The 12608-nt window shown below is 37.1% G+C and overlaps 1 protein-coding gene across 1 annotated transcript; it reads right to left on the reverse strand.

Moving 5' to 3' along the window:
- Positions 1–9566: 9566 nt before the first annotated feature.
- Positions 9567–12323, reverse strand: LOC132167790 (uncharacterized). The gene is made up of 6 exons (XM_088514616.1): positions 12054–12323; positions 10970–11937; positions 10823–10856; positions 10641–10703; positions 10457–10531; positions 9567–10322 (listed from the first exon to the last, which is right to left on the reverse strand). The coding sequence occupies exons 2-6, from the start codon at positions 11929–11931 to the stop codon at positions 9567–9569; spliced, it is 1890 nt and encodes a 629-aa protein (XP_088370742.1). The 5' UTR covers positions 11932–11937; positions 12054–12323.
- Positions 12324–12608: the final 285 nt, after the last annotated feature.

The raw sequence follows: 12608 nt of genomic DNA on the forward strand, positions 1-12608 counted from the left end.
ACCTTCGGGAGTCACCTGTGAGCATGAGGATTGCTGAAATTGGATGATATTTCTCAGATCCACCGATCTGGATCCGAAACATTAAAAGAAGTGGTTGTTTGGCCGAAATGAGTCATGGTGACGGCACGTGAGGAGCATGGAGAAATTGTTGGTGGCGCGTGGGGGCGCGTTGGTGTGCCGTTGGCAGCTGAGCTTAACAAATCGATAGATCTATGCCTTGCGAGCTTGATTATGGGATTACTTTTCCAGATCAGGTTATGGTGAAGGCGTTTAAGAGATTTACTGTGGCTTTAGAGGCTTTGCGGCAGCGTTCGAACTGCTGGAACAGAGGTCGTCGAAGGGAGCGTTAGGAAACGTCAATGACGTTTTTGGAGGCTTGTAACGACCTAGGGAAAAGCACTAGTCACATCTGCGCTATTACCCAAAAAGACTAGTCAATTTAGAGCTTCCATAGAATTCATTATAAAGCTCAGTTTCACTTAGTAACTAGGCAATGTGGGACTTAGCACCCATAACTATCTTTATAAACCACCCACTTTATGTGGGCTTCTTCTCATATTCCCAATATGGGACTGAGGTATTACAAGGCCACAAGAAAGTGGCTCTGATACCATGTTAAATATATTGAAAAGCGGGAGAATGAGAGAGAAGAGAAACAGAGAGAGAGCGGAAGCATAAGGACTACATTGTATTGAGTCTTCTATTATATGTTATTGATGTGATTACAGATGCCTCTATTTATAGAGAGGTTATGAGTGATAAATAAGAAACCTAAACTAAGGTAGGGAATAAACCCTAGAGGATAATATAAAATATTCTAACAAAGAATCATGCATTTTTGAATTAAACATAAATTAGAGTAATTGGATTTCAACAAGAACAAGGAAATATATCACTAAGTGGGTATTAGCAATTAAGTAACGGGTGAGAAAATTCAACGATCAATACTAGTCGATATGTAGCTCTCATCATGAAGAGCAACATATTAAAATTTCATCAGGATTAGATCACAAACAGTCTTCCAATATGTGACGAAATTAATAAGGCCAAAACTCTTTTTTCTCTTTTTTTTTTTTTTTTTTTTTTTTTTTTCACTTTATGGTCCGTGTGCCTTTTTAAAAGACACGTGGGTTGGTCCCTCATATTGGAGGTAACGCCCACTGGTGCCTGGTGGTAACAGGGATATATTTCATTCCAACTTGTATTCAACTTGGATATATATAACACTCCCCACCACTATGTGCTGAATGCGAACATTCAAGCTCTACTGATACTTCTTATCGAAGCCTTTGTGAAACTCTCATGTGTGTTTTAGCCATCATCGTGACATCATGTGTAACATCATCACTTTGAGTGTAATATTTGTTTGTTTTATAGTAACCAAAGTCCACCAAAAACTCCATTACATGCTTTATGGTCACATAAACTAAACATAATCCTACACCAACTATTATCTATTTTCTATTTTCTATTATTGAGAAGGTAAGAAGGCAGAGAGAAAGAAACACTGGGAAATATTAGGGGCTATACTACCTAAACTCCTAACCCTAATAAAACACTGAAAGAAAATCAATTTACAAAAATTTGCCGCAGCCAATTCAAACAAGGCCATTTACTTCTTCGATCTTGTAAGAATTTCAACTTGTTCCAAATCCAGTTTGAATTGAAATTTGGGATGCGTGCTATAGCAATTCATTGAATCGCCTTGTTCCAAATCCCATTTTCACAAAGATTTGGAACGCGCGCTACTATCTCCCCTGGATCACTTCGTTCCAAATCTAGTTTGAACCAAGATTTGGAACGCGCCTTTATAGACATCCTGTAGATAGCTAGCCTCGTTCCAAATCCAGTTTGAATTGAGATTTGGAAGGCACGAGTATATCCACCTTTTAATAATTCTCTTTACATCCCATTTTGTTGGAATTGGTAAAATTTCATGAAACATGATTTTGTAGGCCTTTCAATCAGTTTTCCAACACTACCAAGCTTCCTTCCATCCAATGTCAGAGTCATGAGATATTATCATTTTCTTTTTAACACTAGTCTAATGGAAAACTGCCCACAGCATCAATGACACTACTATTTTTCATGTCACTAGGACTGCATTTAGAGTTTCATTCATCACCCACTACAAGATATTTGGTCATTAGAAACCAAATTATTAGTGGCGACCCAAATGTTGCCGCTAATGACCTCTCATTAGCGGCGACTTTATTGTCGCCGCTAATAGCGGACGCTAAATACCAAAATAGTTGATATTTAGCAGCAACACCAATAGCGGCGACCATTATTGCCGCTATTTACTACTCATTAGCGGCGACATCAGAAGGTCGCCGCTGTTAGGCACTCAATAGCGGCGACACACGTTGCCGCAATTTAAACACAATCAGCGGCAACAGACTATTGCCGCTATTATGAGCGCAATAGCAGCAACTTTAAAAAGTTGCCGCTATTAAGGGGTCAATAGACGCAACAATTAAGGTTGCCGCTAATAGTCATAACGAAAAAAACAAATTAAAAAATAGGACTTATTAGCGGCAACATAAAATTGCCGCTATTCAGTGCCTAATAGCGGCAACTTTTTAAAGTTGCTGCTATTAATGGGTCAAGAGCGGCAACTTTAGTAGTTGCCGCTAATGGTCTTGACAAAAAACAAATTAAAAAAAAAAAAAAAAAAATTGGCCTATTAGCGGTGACATAAAGTTGCCGCTATTGAGTTCCTAACAGCAATGACTTTAAAAAGTTGCTGCTATTAAGGGGTTAATAGTGGCAACATTTAAGGTTGCTGCTAATAGTCATAACGAAAAAACAAATAAAAAAATAGGACTTATTAGCGGCAACATAAAGTTGCCGCTATTAAGTGCCTAATAGCGACAACTTTAAAAAGTTGCCGCTATTGATGGGTCAATAGCGGCAACTTTAGCAGTTGCCGCTAACGGTCCTGACAAAAAAACAAATTAAAAAATAGGCCTATTAGCGGCGACATAAAGTTGCCGCTATTGAGTTCCTAGCAGTGGCAACTTTGAACAGTTGTTGCTATTGAGGGGTCAATAGCCGCTAATGGTCCTGACAAAAAAAAAAACACATAAAAAATAGGCCTTATTAGCAGGAAAATAAAGTTGCTGCTATTGCCTTACAGCGGCAACTTTAAAAAGTTGCCGCTATTGAGGGGTCAATGAAAGTTGCCGCTAATTGTCATGACTAAAAAACAGGTCCTTATTAGCAGCGACATAAAGTTGCCGCTATTAAGTTCCTAATAGCGGCGACTTTAAAAAGTTTCCGCTATTGAGGCATCAATAGTGGCAACATTAAAAGTTGCCGCTAATGAGGCATTAATAGCGGCAACTTTTATGGTCGTGACAAAAACAAATAAAAAATAAAAAATAAATAGGCTTTAGTGTATTAGTCTGATCGATCATGATAAGATCAATCGATCAATCATTAGTCCGATTGATCGTGATAATCTCAATTGATCAATCTAAATGCATTAGTGTGATTGATCGTGATACAATCAAATGATCGATCCAATTTGACACAATTGAATGTTCGATCAAACATCTGATTACTCTTAGTATATTAGTCTGATTGATCATGACAAGATTAACCGATCGACCCAAGTGCAATATTAGTGTGGTTGATCGTGATACAATCAAATGATCGATCTAATTTGACAAAATTGATTGTTTGATCGAACATCTTATTACTCTTAGTGTATTCTTCTGATCGATCATGGTAAGATCAACCGATCCATCATTAGTCCAAATTGATCGTGATACAATCAAATGATTGATCGAATTTGACAAAATTGATTGTTCGATCAAACATCTGATCACTCTTAGTGTATTCGTCTGATCGATCATGATAAGATCAACCGATTGATCATTAGTCTGATTGATCATGATAATCTCAATCGATCGATCCAAGTGCAATATTAGTGTGATTGATCGTGATACAATCAAATGATCGATCCAATTTACTATTTAATTATGATACATCATATCATAATTACTTTTTCAATCATGACCATCAAAACATTGCTTCTAATTTATTATATTTTGGTTCTTAATTTCTTTATATATGAAGTGACCTTAATTTATATATGTATATATAAGATGTTTTCAAATGTATATTTATTCCTACGGTTAATTAATTAACAGTTAAATAGATTGTTTTAATTTGTCAATATTCATTTAAAAAAAAAAAATCAATTTTCTTCATTATAGGAAAAAGGGATTCTAATTAATCTCTCACAAATACAAGAGAAGACTAAACTAAACTTTTCAAGTCAAGGTGAATCTAGAAGAAAATTAGGAAGACTCCGCCATAGATTACAATCGTTTCATGATATATATATATATATATATATATATATATATATATATATATATATATATATATAATTTCATATATTTTTGTGTATATAAACATCCATCGATCCTAATGAATTAGTTTGATTGATCGTTATTTTTATTTTAATTATTGGTGAATTTCTTTTATATTAATTATTGGTGTTTTTTTTTTAAAAAAAAAAAAAAATTAAGCTATTAATAAATTATAAAAAAGGGAAAATTACAGTTTACCCACCCAAAGTTGTCAGCGATTTGCAATTCCGCCTCCAAAGTTTCAATTTTTGCAATCCACCCCCCTAAAGTTTCAATTTTTTGCAATTCAGGCACTCCGTCAGTCAAACCCGCTTTGACTGACGGAACAATGACCACGTGCGACACACGTGGTCACTTTATGCGATTTAGTGCCCAAAATACCCCCATCAAGTTGTTACACCTTGACCCACGCCCAAACCCAGCTGACCCACGCCCCGACCCTGCTGACCCAACCCAACCCAGACTTAAACTTAGTTAAAACAGCAAATAAACAAAACTGAAAAGGTCTGGAAAAACCCAGCACGCACGAGGGAGGGGAGGACGTTGCTGAGTCAAGAGCGAAAGGGACCCGAGAGAGGTAGAACCCACCTCCGACAGCCACGCGACAAGCTACCCGACACCCACTCGAGATCAACCCAAAGTTTGGAGCTTTGCGCATTTGTGTACGACGAGGTAAGTTTTTGCCCTTATTTGATTCGTAAATTTACACCGAAATGTGTAGTATCGTTCTAGGGTTTTTCGTAAATTGGGGTTTTCTTGAGGGGATTTTTAATTTGGTTATCTCTAACTCTGTGATGTTGATTTATTGTTAACAAATTTTTGTTTTCTATTGTATATTGATTTATTGCGAAGAGAGAGAGAAATGATGGAGTATACCTCAAGTTCTGGAGCTTCATCTTCACCGCAGAGGCTTTGTTACTGTGAGCGGCCGATAGTTGTAAAAACAGCTCAAACAGAGCACGATTTCGGGAGGAGGTTTGTGGGTTACGAAAATTACAAGGCACGTTTTATGTTTATGATGAGTGTTGCGAAAATTTGGGCAAGTTCTTCAAACACGTGATTTCTTGTTTATGATTGTAATTTTTGTAGGGTGTTCTTTAGGGTTTAGGGTAAGTATTGATAATTTCTTGTTTGAATTTCTTGTTTATGGTTTTAATTTTCGTTGTTGGTTATGTGTGTTTAAGTTGAGTAGTGATGGTTGTGGGTTCTTTGTTGGGTTATTTTAGAGTTTAGTTATTTGTTATAATTTGTTTAGGTGTGATGCTTGTGTAATGATTGAAAACCAAGATTTGTGCAAGTTCTTCAAACTCTTTATCCATTTCTTGTTTATGGTTGTAATTTTTGTAGGGTGTTCTTTAGGGTTTAGGGTAAGTATTGATAATTTCTTGTTTGAGTTTCTTGTTTAGGGTTTTAATTTTCGTTGTTGGTTATGTGTGTTTAAGTTGAGTAGTGATGGTTGTGGGTTCTTTGTTGGGTTATTTTAGGGTTTAGTTATTTGTTATAATTTGTTTAGGGTTTAGGGTTTGAACATGCCATACTTCTCACGCATGGCTTCTATTGTCAATTTATAAGAGCATCTAGGGTTAGGCGTGATGCTTGTGTAATGGTTTAGGGTTTAGGTATCGAATTTTATGTGTAATGGTTTTTCAACTACACTATCATATTCAATAGTGTAGCAGAAAAAAAAAAAAAAAAAAAAAAAAAATTGATTGTGAAAAAAACTTTAACCATTTACCTATTTTAAATATAACTATAAAAAATGGGTATGTGTAATATTGTATGTGTTTAGATTGGTGATTAATATTTGTTTACTATTTTATAGATCAACCGAGATTGTGGTTACTTTGAATGGGTTGATCCTAAGCTGTGTGCGAAATGTAAAAGGGTTGGAACTTGGTTCTGACGAAAGCACCAAAAATTGTTGTTAGAAGCAAAGCGGTGTGAAGACATGGTTCAAGTTGAAGTCAGTAAGGTGAAGGTAGAAATGGAGAGAGAAAATCTGTGTTTGAAGGTAGAAATGGATAAAGAAATTGCCCGGTATCATAAGGAAGTAGAAATTGGGGAGATCAAACTCCATGCAGTTAAGAAGAATTACCAAACAATTCTTGCGTGTTCCTGGGTAATTTGTTTAAGTGTCATTTTCGTTTTGTTGTTTGGATATACTTCAAGTGGTCCGTATGAATGCAAGCTTGGCTGTTTGAAGTTGAACTGAGGTCTATGTAATTTTGAGATGACATTGTGTTTTTTTATGTTTGTGTTATTTTGGGAGCACAGTGTGGTATTTTGTAACATAAGTAATTGTGGGAGCACAATGCCGTACGTTTTAGAGCCGTGTAATTGTAGAAGCTTATTTGAAATGTAATGTACTTTTTAATGAATTTATTAGTTGCTATGACTGTAATTTCCTGTTTTACGATACACGAATTGCGTGTATGGCATGTCACTTGGGTATTTTGAGTTTTATTTTTTACCTTTTAAAAATAACATTTATCATTTCAATTAAAAAGTTATTTTTTTTTTTGTTGTTGTTTTTTAGTAATTTTTTATTCAAACAATATTAAAAAAAAAATTAATGTGATGTAAAAAGTAAAAATATTAAGAATTAAAAAAAAAATTGAGAAATGGTAAGTGGTCAATGCCAAAGGAGCTATTATCATTATCCTATACGGTGTATGTATCAAAAGATTAAATTAAAAATTAAGAGCATTCCTATTAATCTTTTCAAAGAATTTGAACAGTAATTTTTAAAATGAATCAAATATCAAATTCCTTATACATTTCTCTACTTTTGTTAAATGTTATTTTTTAAAAAAATTATTTTTTGTTCTTAGTAGATGAGAGAGAAGAAAAATAAATATATAAGATTAAAAAATTAAAAAAAATTTATTTTCGGTACTTGATATTTGGAATTTGTTAAAGGACTATTTTTAAAGAAAAATCAAATTTAAAGACATCAAGAATTCTCTTAAAAAACAACTTCGATTTAAAATTTTTTTTTAAAAAAAAACCCGACAAGTTTGAGTTAAAAGGACTTTTTCGTCTTGGGCTACATTTTTGTAAACTAGGAACGTAAGCCGGATGATCCGCACGAGTCCAAGACGTCAGCCGAAGGAGCTTTTGTTCTGCTGAAACCTGTCTTTCACGTCACTCAGCTTTTCAAGTCAAGTGCAATGATATGACAGAGTGATTTTTCTCTTTCGTGGTGTTCCATATCAGCCACTCCACTGAGAATCGGAGCTGATTTCTGAGGGGAGCAAAGTAGCTTCGAGGCATTTCTACCGTTAGATGACAATACTTTTTTAACTATGGCACCGAAGAAGTCAAGGACTCGCCGGACTAGAGTGGTGCCCAACCGGAGGAATGGCCACCGGCCGCCAAGTTGTATGGCGGGTAGGAGACACTCGCATCTTCCATTGACGGCAAGAAACTGGTAATGCATGCCTTCTCACTACCACATATGCTTGCTGCTTTGTTTCTTTGTCTTTTCATGTCTTTTCATGTCTTGAAAGGGAGGGATACATTGACTTGAAAATCAAGAATTATATCGAACGATTCCCACTTATCGTACACATTTTTGTGTGCTCACCAAAAGAATAGTAGAATTAGATACCAACAGTCACGATATTAAGTTGAGCGCAAGAAATTCTAATGATTGTTATACACCTAAAGAGAAAAAAATGTAACTATTACACACATCACTAGATATTTCAACTTTTTGAACAGTGGGGCATCAGCTTCATACACCAGCATCCAAAGTCTAATCCTACCAACTCAGTATGCAAAACTGAGCAACTCATCTAAATATTTGACAATAATAGACAATCAAGAGCAACGTCTGAGGAACTTATACAACCCAAGAAGAAACAAAACATTAATGCAATCAACAGCTAGCACCAACATATTTCTACTAGAGCAAAGTTGGTGCCTTTGGAATTACTTGTGCCTGAAAACAATGACAATTGCAGTGCAGTTGTCTTTACAGTGCCGCTCACGAACAGCTTCTTTTACAAGACGGCGGCATACTGCAGTGACCGGTAACCCCTCCTGTCCAACAAATGTAAGCCTTCTAAGTAACCAATTGACATAAATAACATAAAGAGTTGAAGCTTAATAAAAATGGATTATGAACAAGAAACAATGCATGGTAAGCAGTTCCTGGAAACATTTTCTCAAACCCTTCCTATAAATCATGCGGCTCCTAGTTTCACGGATAATTTAGACAGTATTTCTTTATAGCAATAGTGAAATAAAATAACATGGTTAGCCAAATACTCTTTTTTGCTAGAAAGAACATGACAAACAACCCACTTGAAATGTGGTCCACCAAAACAGTGGAAAACTGTGTATATAGGATGGATAGTTCACTGATGAAACAAGCCAAACCAAACCACTTAAAGCAGTCTTGAACAGTGAACGGCTTCCACAGAAAAAGAGAAGCCTATAATCAAATTTTAAATTAAGATAAATTCATAAATACTTCTATCTCCAATGCAGATTGCATTAACCCTTCGAAAAATAGACTTGGAAGAAGATAGAAATAGAATCTAAGTCAGAAATAGAACCTGATATGCCATATATTAAATAAGCATAAAGAAAAACAAGTCCACTCAATGAGATGGAACCAATTACACAATTGACTAATTCAACTTCCACAGCAAGTCAAAATGCCACTTTACTAATGACTTGTCTAAAAGAAAGTGCAAGGATTGATCTTACCTTCAATAATTTGTGAACAAAATCAGCCGAAGTACTTGGTCCAAATACCTAAAACAAAATGAACGTATCATTTGTTGTAATAACAGTAGAATCGAAATAAGAAGATCTGGCTATTGAAGTGAAAATAATAATCTAGAGGTGTCAAGATGAAGAACTATAAATTGAACACATACCCCCTAGAGGCCATTACAAGTGGTGCAAGTAACCAACTAACACATTCACAATTTCCATACAAAAAATGTCCACATTTCCAACCTACTTCCAACCAAGTCGAAACTTATCTGCAACACATTACCAACTTCCTACCATATATGCTGTTATCCATACATATATCCAACAACCAACCGCATATATTGTTATCCATACACATTACAAATGAAAATCACATCTATTGTTATCCATACACATTACCAAAAAATGAAACATATCAAAACCACAAAAAACACATAAGGCTAATTGTCCATGACTTTACGGCTTCCATTGTGGATTGAGCCGTTTCCTCTTGCCTTCCATAATTTCAATACCCTTTTCTACTGTTGTTGCAATGCGTTTTCCTTTCAACTTTGTGATATTATCAGACTTTGCTACAGTACCATCAGCATGAGGAGGTGCAACAGTAGTAGGTGCAACTATACCACCTCTGCCTGCACCACTTCTGCCTGCAACACTTATGCCTACCCCACCTCTGCCTGCAACATCAATGCTTGCCCCACCTCTGCCTGCAACATCAATGCCTACACCACCTCTGCCTCCACCACCTCGAATTGCAAATCCCCTCCCCATTTTAGCCCTTCGAGGTCCACCACCCATAGTTTTCCGTCCAGTTCCACCACCTCTAGTTCTAGGCCCTGTACGTGAAGGTTGAGTTCCAGCGGGGACCTCTTTAGTGAGGTCAATATGTACAGGAGCCCGGGTCGGTGTACTACGGAAAATACCTCTAATCCTATCAGATGTACGAGTCCTTGATGCAGGACCTCCTGTGACCATTACAGGAATTTCAAGGGCATCTTCTGTACCTTCCACCCTGCCCCATGATGCAGGTAAGGTAATTCCTACCCCAGGTTCAAAGGGGGCGAGATCGTCATTTTGGTCTTCAACAGGTGGAGGTGTTGCGCCTCTTTCAGCTCCAAATCCAGGGGGAGGTGTGTGCTCTCTTTCATCAACAAGTCTGGGGATTACAAATCCACGTGGAGCATGTGTAGGCTGACCTTTCCCCTTACCCTTCTGCAAAAACAACAAATGAATATATATAATACAAAATAAATAAGTACTAGATGGTAGCAAAGATGTTATATGTCATATTAGGGTTTATGTGAATAAATGTACAAAGTAAAGACGGCTATCATATAGTTAAGTACCTTGAGTATGGTGGATGCTTGTGGACCAGCGGTTGACCCAGATGCTGTATTGTTCTTCTTCAAGTCCTCTTTATTCTAAACAATACCATAGAAAGTAAGAACAAATTATGAACTAATAAAAATATACCCATTATGCGTTGGGTATGAGAAAACCTACTACTAAAACAACATAATTTCTAAGTACCTTTACTACATTTGATGACTGGCTGGGACCACCACTGCCACTACTTTTCACCGCCTTAGCTTTCTGCTAACATCAAATGTAACAATTGTCAAGTGACTACATTTGCCTACAAACCGTAAAAAAATGGCAGTACAAGCGCCTAAAAATGTCTACCTTGCCCACAACATGTGCCTTGCTTTTACCAGTTGATCGAGTATTGGACCCAACACTTTGTGACTGCATAAAAAATTGGAAACAAATATTAGCATGTCATACAAAGTCTAAAACAAGCCAGTTAAAACCAGGTTATCTATTAAGGACGATTTAATAGGGTTGAATAACACTTACACTTGCTGTAGGGGGTATTAAGTTGACTTCCTGAAGATTGATTAAGTGGACAGCTCCTCTTATTGTGACCCAAACCAGTACACTTCGCACATCTCATCCTTGCTCCAAATTTCCTAATTCGGTTAGGATTTTTGGGGTCCCTACTCTCATTAGAAGCCCTCTTTCTTAACCTCTTTGGTCTCCCGGGAGCTACTCTAATTGTAGGTGGTTCCAAATGATCATGTCTGGTCTTTATCCATTGTTCCTCACTAGGCATTGGGTAAATTATTGGTGCATATGCCTTCTTGTACGTCTCGATTGTGTAGCATTCATCAACATAGTCCTCCAGATTCCCACAATCATAGAGTACAGCAGCAAATGCATGGGGACAGGGGATTCCAGTGATTTCCCATTGCCTGCAACCACATCGTCTTCTACGTAGGTCTACCACATACTGTTTGTTGCTGGGAGCAGAAACCTCAAACATTCCATCACCAGCATAGCTTGCAATGCAGTCCATTGCATCCAACCCAATTGCCTCCAATTTTTGCACAATCCTAGGGCACAACCTCCCTGTCAACTTCGCAATCCCTTCCCTCTTAGCCTGATATCTCCTCAACAACTTTTTTCTTATCATTTCCAACATTGTCAAAATAGGCTTGTCACGAGCCTTGAGGATGTATGAGTTGAAACACTCGCAGATATTGTTCACCAGCAACTCACACCTTGGAGCTTCATTAAACCAAGCCCGAGACCACCCACTGGGGTCAAGCTTGTTCAAGTAATCGTATGCATCCTTACTACGTTTCTTCAATTCTTCCATATGAGTTGTAAACTCATGTTCAGTGTATGCGGTTGTTGCAGCCCATAACTGCTCTTTCAATGCCAATCCTTTATGGCCCTCCAAGTCTCTGAAGTTGGCATACAAATGCCTAACACAAATTCGATGATCCGCCGTTGGAAGCACAGACTCTAAAGCTGGCATGAGACCCTGCACAACAAATTCATAATGCATGAAAAAATGACCAAAATAATACAATTATTTAACAAATTTGTTTAAGTGTGATTTGAAAATTATGAGCAAAAATTAAATGTAACATAACTTACCTTTTATCTATCTGAAATAAATGTAGGTCTGCAGCCCCTTTCATGCACTCCAAGATCGGACACTAGGGTTTCCAAAAACCATGTCCAAGAGTCCTTGGTCTCAGCTTCGACAACAGCAAATGCGATTGGGTACATATTATTATTCCCATCCCTTCCAACTGCAGCTAACAATTGTCCCTTGAATGGCCCTTTCAGGAAGCATCCATCCACCCCTATGACAGGCCTACAACCATCCAGAAACCCCTTCTTCATTGCAGCAAGAGAAAAGTACAATCTTCCAAACTTTGAAAGCACATTTGGGTTTGGCCTGTCAACCTTCATCATCATACAACTTCCCCTATTCGTTTGTCTCAATGTCTCGCAATAATCCCACAGGTGACCATATTGGTCTTCAAGCTTCCCGAATATTTTTTGACATGCCTTGGCCCTAGCCCTGTACATCATACTTGGACTCACATCCACTTTCCACTTTTCCTTCACTTCATGTTGTATGACATTCAAGGGCATATTCGGCTGAATTCGGAACTTCTCAATCAACTTGTTCGATATCCAAGT

Source organism: Corylus avellana, chromosome 1 (assembly GCF_965113065.1).
Source record: "Corylus avellana chromosome 1, dhCorAvel1.hap1.2, whole genome shotgun sequence".
Lineage (NCBI taxonomy): Eukaryota > Viridiplantae > Streptophyta > Magnoliopsida > Fagales > Betulaceae > Corylus > Corylus avellana.

Coding starts and splice junctions, on each gene's coding strand:
- LOC132167790 (XM_088514616.1), bottom strand. CDS start 11,931: ATGCCAGCTTTAGAGTCTGTGCTTCCAACGGCGGATCATCGAATTTGT. Junction 10,532..10,640: donor AGTCATCAAATGTAGTAAAG/GTACTTAGAAAT, acceptor GGTATTGTTTAG/AATAAAGAGGACTTGAAGAA. Junction 10,323..10,456: donor AAGCATCCACCATACTCAAG/GTACTTAACTAT, acceptor TTGTTTTTGCAG/AAGGGTAAGGGGAAAGGTCA.